The sequence below is a fragment of the Amblyomma americanum genome, chromosome 5 (assembly GCF_052857255.1).
Source record: "Amblyomma americanum isolate KBUSLIRL-KWMA chromosome 5, ASM5285725v1, whole genome shotgun sequence".
Lineage (NCBI taxonomy): Eukaryota > Metazoa > Arthropoda > Arachnida > Ixodida > Ixodidae > Amblyomma > Amblyomma americanum.
In genome coordinates, this window is record NC_135501.1 from 184695202 (window position 1) to 184704531 (window position 9330).

A 9330-nucleotide genomic window follows, 5' to 3' on the forward strand; every position below is an offset into this window, starting at 1 on the left:
ACGTTGCTACGCAGGGTAGAAGCTAGGGTAGCTCTCTAATCTTCCATGAAGCTGTAGGTTGTGCAGATCTCTTATCACTGTGTCAAGGTCGGACTGGAAACCATGGCTATGTGGTGCACTCATGAGCCATCACGTTTTGCTATAACGGAGTTGAATGTTAGGCCACTTCTGTCTAGTTCAACTAAGCGGCGCCAAAGCATGAATACATGGCGATGGTGGCTACAGAAAACATGCAGGTCTAATGAGTTGCCTGCATTACATCACGAACCAAAATTGTAATTCATGACGTAAGATATGTACTGCTCGAGTACGCAAGTATTTTCGTCATGGTGGGTGGACAGCGCAACAAAGGCGGGACAAAGACAAGACAAGCGCTGACTAACAACTGAGTTTATTGAAGAACGAAAAGTGCTAATATATAGTGAACGTAAGCAATAAAATATAACAAATATGAAAAACAGAAAAACGACAAAAGGGGGTAAACAACCTATGCCACGTTCAACTCCAGATTATTGAATTTCCTTGTCACTTAATATCACACAAGGACTGCTGATGCACTTTTCTCCTAGATTATGAATGTGATACGCTTCCATGATTGGCACAGAATATGGGGAAGAGCTTCGAAAAGACCCTACGCTACTCCGAAGGATCCTTGACAACTGCAGCTTGGAAAATATGAAGGACGTGTTTAACGACAGCAAGAAAACGTTAATAAAGGACCTGCTCAAATTACCACCAGAAAAGTCTCTTAAGTCTGTACAAGTACTGCGCGAGTTTGGCACTCCTACCGGCGGGTACCATGAAAGTGAAAGCTTCATACGGAAAGGCGTCGTAGGAGACTAGAGGTCACACTTCACGCCGGACCAAATCGAGAAGACAAAGGAATGGATTAAGAAAAAAACTGAGGGATCGGGCGTGATGGACTTGTGGAAAGATATGGACCTTCCCTTACCGCTTTGACTTGTGGTAACCCTAAACGGGATGTTGGATTCGCAGGAGCCCAGGAAAGAGCTCACTTTATGTCGAGGTTGCTCAATGAATTCGTGCTGGGTTTACTTCGCGGAATTCCTATGAACCAGCTCAAGAAGCAAGTCCTGAAACATGATCTCTTATAGACAATGTCGGTAACGTTTTATATATAAAGGCTCATAGTCTGCTTTTCACTAAAATAAATATTGCATATACACAGCACGGACCTTGGCTTATTCTTCGCACTATCTTTTCACGTTTTACTTTATCCTTTAGTTCTACCAGCGTGCATTCAAGATCAGGTCCTAAGCTGTCTTACATTACCTTCATATTCCTGCGGAAATGACTGTTGGAATATCGATAGGCATTCCGGTTGTTAAAATCGGTCATTTGTAGATGATTTTTGCAGCGTCACACCCAAAGTCCTAGCTGTCTCTCTTTCCGGACTTGTAAAAATTCCTGTTGTCGTGCTTTAGATTTTATTTCCGTTAAGCCTCGATAGAAATGCATTGAGCATTTCTTGATCGTTCGCAGAGCAGCCTTGAAAGGATCTAGGATATTCTGTGCCAAAATACGTGCACAATATTATGTAACATAAAATAAAGTATTATTAGCGATGTTCTGCGAGCAGAACTAGACAACTAACGATAGAAGCGCACACGCGCCGACCTTATATATAGCAAATCATGTTTAAGTTGAGAGTAGGTTGCATTATAACACCGATGAGATCGAGCAACCAAGGCGTCTAATTTTTTTTTATTTGCGAAGAACTTCGTGTTGCTGATCGCTACTTCGCGTTCTGTGCAGTTTTCTCCTACTACTGTTTTGTCGAGCACTTCACGCAGCCTCCAAAACTATCCCCGGCTATACTCCAGAAAGGAATTTAATACAGCCATGCTAGAAATTACACGTGTAGTTTCCTCTTTTTTTATGAAGTGTAGAACTTACACAGAATTACAGTGTTGATATAAGGTTGTTTTCAGACAAACGCCAGGACTGCCTAGTTGGTTCACGGTTGGAAGGGAAGAACAGCGCAAGGATGCATTAACAGGATATGCAAGCACAGTCAGCGCTAGTGTTTGTTGTTGCCGTGCACTTTGAGTTTCGCAGATACGCACTTGGGGATTACCTGCACAAGGCAGGAAACATAGACAGATAATATGAGGCAGCATTCAGGGAAAGAAAAAAATACAAACCAGAAACGATGTAACCTGAGCTTAGAGTGAGGAAGAAAAAATTGTAGGAGACACTAGACCTCCGCCTTAAGGGTATGACGTGATAGCGTAATGAATTAATTTTCATACATACAGAAGGTCATTTTCTACTTTACATTCATAGATCCCTTGTAGTCCTCATACCCATTCTGGCGCAGTGGAGTAGCGGTTAAAAGATGCGCCACTGCCCTTCGACGGCAGGTGCTGCCATCTGTGGGGCTTGTGCGACCAAGGTTGCTCCTTCCGAGCGGCAGATCACTAATTCAAGTGCGATCTGCCACGGTGGGCAGTTTGCTCACTATCCGGTTGGCAGGTTGTTATGAGGCCATATTCTTACGTGACCTAGGTTGCCCTCTGGGGACCAGCTGTCACAGCCATGCACGCGATTTCTCGCTAACAACGCCGACATCCGATTTTCGCGTTAAAAAAGGATGGGTGGCAACAGAACAGCGAGATGAACGCCTCAAACCAGATGAGGATGGTAGGATGCTGATGGGGGTGCTAGGCCTTTGAAGTCATATTTTGAAAAATAAATCAGCAATGTATCGAGGTGTTGAAGATACTGAAACCTCTAGCAGAAGGGCTCTCGAGAACGGAAGCTTTAAAGTCATTAACCAAATTTCAGTTTATTTTCGAAAGGTTATGTAACCATATCTGTCTAAATGAATGTTTGGTACATCGGTATTTCTTCGTTTCCCTCTTTGGCAGCTATGTGATGTAGAATAAGTGAATGTTTTGGCAACGATACCACGCGCCGTGAGACCGTTTCACAAACCAACTCAAGAAGTTATCAGAAGTGTATTTCTGAAGCTCGATGTGCCGAACCACAAAGCTGATTCAAAAAATTTAGTAACTGGGTCCCTTTTCAATGGTGACCACCGTCAATGTCGGTATATAGTCCTGCGGTTTCAACTAAGATTAAAAAGTTGATCAAATAACTTTAAAAATTAAGCTTCACTATTTGAAATATACAATGTGCATAATCTACGCATTGTGTACAATCATCATGTAGAAACCGCGTTGACATACCTCGCCCACTCTTAAGGGTAAAAAGCTGTACATATCAAGAAGAATCGGCCGGCATACTTTCCTGTCTGCGCTACGGCTGCCCGATTAGTTAGGAACCTTCGCGCAAAATCGGCACATTCTTTTTGTAATGTACTAGTGTTTGATTTAAGCCATGATGACATGGAGAGTCTTTCAAAAACTAGCGTCTGCCTTTGCAGTACATATCGTTGGCTAGATCATTGTGCACATTCCCGTAATTGCAGAGTACAACGTAGAAAAAAAAAAGGCTCTACAAGTCCCAAGTCACAAAGATATTTTCAATATCAGATGAGATATGGGGCATAACTGTATATATAGACTTGGAACTTTGTGTCTGTTAAGAATAAAATAAGCAATGATACTAAGTGCTTCTGAAGAATGTGCGTAGAAACAGGTCATGAATTACTTACGTCCAGCCGCTTGAATTTTGGAAGAACAATAGGGGATGGTTCCAAGATAAATGCCTTGTGGGGCAATGTAAAATCTCTTTGGTAGCACACTTTCTGCCCTCACGTGATTAAAACTTGATTAGATATTTCTCAAAGCGAGTTCAGAGAATTGCGATTTCGCCACGTCAAGAGGCATGGGGTGTTCAGTGAAGACGTCGATCAGCACTCCTTATCTTTTGTGAGGATGATGGCTCATCGCCGCCTGTTTTGAGTGCGCTGCAAACACAAAGGGCATAGGGAGTCTACGCCATACAGGAGCATTTATCGGGGTTCCGGTGGTAATGGCAGTCTTGGTTTTAGTTTGTCTCTCGGCTTAGCAGCCAGGCGAAATGAAGGTTCAAGGAGCATGCTGAAAGGTGATTTTGTTCCCTTAAACGAATTGAGAACTCTTCCACCGATGTTGTTTTCGAAATAATAAATTTGGACCTTAGCGTTCGCGAGAGGCGGACCCATGCGATCTAAGCGGAGTTTTTAATCAAATAAACAAAACGCTTATGCAGACGAAAACTTGGCAGTGGCCGTCTGTAGGTATCGACGCCCTCCCTGTCCTGGCCAGACAGGAGTCGAGCGATGATAAAATGAGGGTCAATATCTCGCTGTCCCCATTCCCATCACATTACCCATAACCCTTCCCTCAGTCCCATTCCCACAACCTATGTCCCACCCCCTCCGCTACGTCCCAGGGGAGATCAGGGGAGTCTCCCCGGGCCCGCTCCCCCGGCTGTGGGTCGCTTAGTAGCATTACCGCTTTTTTTTATTTTCCCACCTACGGGTGGCAAAAGTACAACATTGCCTTCGGGCCTTTTCATTTATATTACGATTGGGTTAAGCCTGTGATACTTAAGTGGTACAGGCAGGAGCTCATTGGTTTACGTTTTTTTATGGCAGCTCCACCATACTCTTTGTCCCTTTGTAGGTGAAGAGACCTCAAGAAAGCAGAAAAAAAAACAATGCACATATCGCCTTGAGCAAGATTCGAACAAGCGGAGGTGTGATCAGGTCAGATCGATGGCCACTGTTCTGGACCGCATGGCATTCGGCGCTTATCTCGTTAGTTGCCAAATCGGGAAACAAAGAAATTCTGATGTGCCAAAACACCCATTTGGACAAAGAGAGCGTTACATAAGCTTTCGAAAAGAGACTGAAATTTGGTTAATCACATTAAAGTTTCCGTTCTCGAAAGCCCTTCAGCTAGAGGTTGCTGTACCATGAACACCTCGATACATTGCTGATGGATTCTTCAAAATATGAGCATCATCATCAGAATTCTAGCATTCTCATCAGGTTTGAGGCCTTCACCTTGCGGTGCTGTTACTACACATTCTTTTCAACGGGATAACGTTGAAAAGAATGTGTGCTGGCGAATTGTCGGCTTTGTTGGCGTTGCGATGTCGCATTTCGAAAGAAATGCATTTTCCAACATCCCATTAAGTTGTCGGCGTTGTGGGCGAGAAATCACGTGCATGGCTCTGACAGGTGGTCTCCAGAGAGCAATCGAGGAGGCAAGGGGGGCACCTAGGTCACGTGACAATATGACCTCATCACAACCTGCCCACCGGATAGTGAGCAAACTGCCCACAGTGGCAGGTGGCAGTTAATTTAATGATCTGTCGCTAGGAAAGAGCAACCTGCGTAGCACAAGGCCCACCGCTGAAAGCACCTGCCACCGCAGATCAGTGGCGCAACGCTTAACCGCTGCGCCACAGCGCCAGAAGGAGTATAAGGACTACCAGCCATCTGTGAATGCAAAGTAGAAATACCTTCTACATGTATCGAAATTAATGCATTACACTATCGCTTCATACCGTTAAGGCGGAGCTGTAGTGTCCCCTACAATTTTTCTTCATCACTCTAAGTTCAGGTTACATCCTTTCTGGCTTGTGTTTTTCTCTTTGCCTAAATGCTGCATCATAAAATCTGTATATGTTTCCTTCATTGTGTAGCCAATCGCCTCGTGCGTATCTAAAACCTCAAGAGCACAGCAACAACAAACACTGGCGCTGACTGTCAACACTTCACTACCACTGCCTGTGCTTGTGTATCCTGTTTATGCATCCTTGCGCTGTTCTCCCCTTCCAAGCATGAGCCAACTAGCCAGTCCTGGCGTTCGTTTCAAATCAGCCTTACGAACACTGTCATTCTCAGTAACTTTTTAGTATGGTTTTATTGACTTCCTTTCTGAAGTATAGCCGGTGATATTCTTGAAGGATGTGTGAAGTGCGCCACAAAACGGCGGCAAGAGAACCAGCAATGAACATAAACTGGTAAACAGGAACAGTCAGTTATACGCAAATCTCAAGAATTTAGATACCTCGGTTGCTAGATCCCATCAGTATCATAAGGCAAAGAACTCTGTATTTAAACATCACAGTGTATATATAAGATCGAGGCGTCTCTACCTCTATTCTTAGTAGTCTAGTTCGCTCGCAAAACTTATCATAGCTAAGACTGCTTCCTTTTATGTTTACATAATATTATGTACGTATATAAGCGCAGAACGTCCTAGCTGCTTTCAATGTTGCTCTGCGCACGAGCACGAAATGCTCATTGCATTTTTATCGAGGCTCAATAGAAAAAAATTCTCAACCTCGACAACGGGAATTTTTATAACATCGAATAGAGAGACAAATAGAACTTTGTTTATGATGCTGCAAAATTGATCAATAAATCACCGATTTTAACAGCCGGACTGCCGATCGCCATTCCTACAGTCATTTTTGCAGGCATGTAAAGGTACTGCAAGAGAGCTTAGGATCTGGCCCTGAATGCACGATGGTACAAGCCCATCTTTCTCGAGCAAAAGTTTTGAAAATTGAAAAAGTGTAGGACACTCTTACGGAAATATTGAAGGTAATGGGCCATTATTCTGATATACAGCAAAATATTTCTTTCAAAGTGTTCCAACGATCGCATCGTACAGTTAAGACTGCCACTGAAAACTAACTAATGGGGAACGCGGTTGACGATGGCGAAAACGTGAACAGAAAAAATACAAGACAGCCGTTGGATGATCTGCACATATATTGAATGTTATAGTGAAATCTTCCGTTATATGAAAAAGTTGCGTTCATAAACGGTTCCCCGCTCAACAGTGGTTTTGTCTAGAATTGCTGGGTACGTAAACAATAAGAAGGGGAAAACGTAAATAAGTACGGCGAAGAATAAGCCCAGGTAAATGCTGTGAAATATACAATATTTATTTAACAGTAAAGCAGACTACCAGCCTTAATACATAAAACATTCCGGGAAGTAAACCCAACACAAATTCATTGCGCAACCTTGACATAAGTGGCCTGGCACTGGGGCTCCTGCGAATCCAAGACCACGTTTAGGGTTACCACAAGTCAAACCGATCAGGGAAGGTCCATATCTTTCCACAAGTCCATCACGTTCGATCCTTCAGTTTTTTTCTTAATCCATTCCTTTGTCTTCTCGATTTGGTCCGGCGTGAAGTGTGACCTCCAGTCTCCTACGACACCTTTCCGTATGAAGCTTTCACTTTCATGGTACCCGCCGGTAGGAGTGCTCAACTCGCGCAGTACTTGTACAGACTTAAGAGACTTTTCTGGAGGTAAACTGAGCAGATCCTTTATTAGCGTTGGCATGCCGTCGTTAAACACGTCCTTCATATTTTCCAAGCTGCAGTTGTCAAGGATCCTTCGGAGTAGCGTAGAGTCTTTTCGAAGCTCTTCCCCATATTCTTCCCCAAGAAAGTCAGCAATCTTTAGGACCCAGTTAGCTGTGTCCTTCTTCAACTTTTCGTAAGTGAAGAAAAGAACGTTCTCACTGTCTCGGTGCTCGTACCACGAGAGGAGGTGATCAAAGTAGTCACCCCACGAGAGCTTGCCGTTGATGAACAGTTCATGGAACCTAGCGAACGACACATCTTTCTCAGATTTCGGCGTGAACCCCTTCATGTGGTAGTAAAAAGAAACGCAAACATCGTAGGGGTTCCTAGTGACGCAGATATACTTTGCATTTGCGGAATAGGGCGTCCACTGAAAAGGCAGGTGCACCTTCAAAAGGCCAGGCCTGACCATCTTCTCGGCTGCTTCCGCTCCCATCATCTCCAGGAAAGGAGAAGCCAGATAAAAGTCAAGGGCTGTCTTTGGAGGCTCACCCTTTCTCAAGATGTTGAGGATGAGGTACTGAGTCCAAGTCGTTCCACACTTCGGATAAGTCGCGATGAAGACATCGTCCGGACGAGGCGTGTAGGAGAACAGAGAGCGTAAGGTGTCCTCATGGAATATCTTGTGTATCCAGAGGCCGTCCACATATCTGTAGGATTCTAGGTCCATTAGTTCTTTTATTTTGTGCTGTTCTGTAGAACCTGAAAAAAATGTTAATGAAGACGTTTAAGGCTTCCCTGGCGAGTGTCTTGGTTCTCTAACGCTCGATGAAATTTCTTTGTGAAGCCACTTAGGTGTAGTGATGACAGCCATTTAGCTCTTGTTCCATCGTCTGAATAAGAGCACGACTTGCCAGTTATGAGGCACCAGAAGTCTGTGCGTTGTTATTAGCATTTTCACCCTTATTATGCTCTGAGAAGAGTAGGGACAATAACACAGATCTAGTCTTCGACAAAATATAAAAAATCTTTGGCAACATCCATCCAACGCTGGGGTTATTGGTTGCCACTTGAATTTCAATTGCGAATTAGCGCTAGTTTTAGGTTTCAATGGCTGACAATTTTACATAAGATTAGAACACACGTATACCTAGCGAACTTCCCAGGCCCTTTTCAGCGCATATCTACTTGAAAGATGGGTGTAGGTCTGTGATATCATGTGCCCTTGTTCCGGCTGCTAGTGCAAGGGGGGCTAAATGATAACGTCAGGTATGCTTTCTTTTGCTATTGCAATTCGTATGGGAGTCGTCACTACTTCGTTTGTACGTGATGAGAGTGTAAGTCGCCGTAACCGTTGCGTCCGCAATCGCTTCCTCTGCCTCATGCAAAACATATTCGTAACCATAAACGACATGCTGTTGCGGCAAGTGCCGAATACAGATATTACTGTATAATCGCATCACGTACATTTCTGGGCACCGAAAGATTAGAACTGCAGAAGAGATGCTGCTATAATCACATTTGTTATTTACTAGCTTTGCTTGCCCGCACTCAGCATTTCCTGGGTGCAGTGTCATGCGGCTGTAAAATTCAATGAAGTACTCCATGAAAGTTTCTTAAGTGACAAAATGCGATACTCACGATATGTTAGTCACACTTTTGGCGCAGAGTTCAATTGACGACGCCTCCTGGAACGCCCAGACTCCTCGGGGCGAGAAATCGAAGTGAGCAGGTGAGCGAAATAAGCGTGTTCCAAGAGGGCAGAATTTTATCTAATCTGGCTTTGATAATGGTGTCTGTATGAAGTGTAAGGCGATGATGTTCGCTGGAAGATAAGACCCCTTTTGTTGCTTGCTTTGTCTCGTTAGCCGAGGTGATGGTGAGCCCGCATTTGCTCTTCGTCTTTCGTATCGTGCCAAGAGAGAATACAACGCAAGGTTGGGGAAAAACAACGTTTTGTAGCGAAAGCTACATTGGCCACGGACTCGCAGTTTCGCCGTGCTCGCACTCCCACCGTGGTCCCACCGAACCACGTGACCGACCACGTGACTGGTCACGTGACCAAACGCGTGACGAACCACGT

At 44.2% G+C, this 9330-nt stretch overlaps 1 protein-coding gene across 1 annotated transcript; it reads right to left on the reverse strand.

The window, feature by feature from the left end:
- Positions 1-6851: 6851 nt before the first annotated feature.
- On the reverse strand, positions 6852-9010 carry LOC144133168 (sulfotransferase 1C2-like). The gene is made up of 2 exons (XM_077666052.1): positions 8889-9010; positions 6852-8009 (listed from the first exon to the last, which is right to left on the reverse strand). The coding sequence occupies exon 2, from the start codon at positions 7975-7977 to the stop codon at positions 7033-7035; it is 945 nt and encodes a 314-aa protein (XP_077522178.1). The 5' UTR covers positions 7978-8009; positions 8889-9010; the 3' UTR covers positions 6852-7032.
- Between the last annotated feature and the right edge of the window lie 320 nt (positions 9011-9330).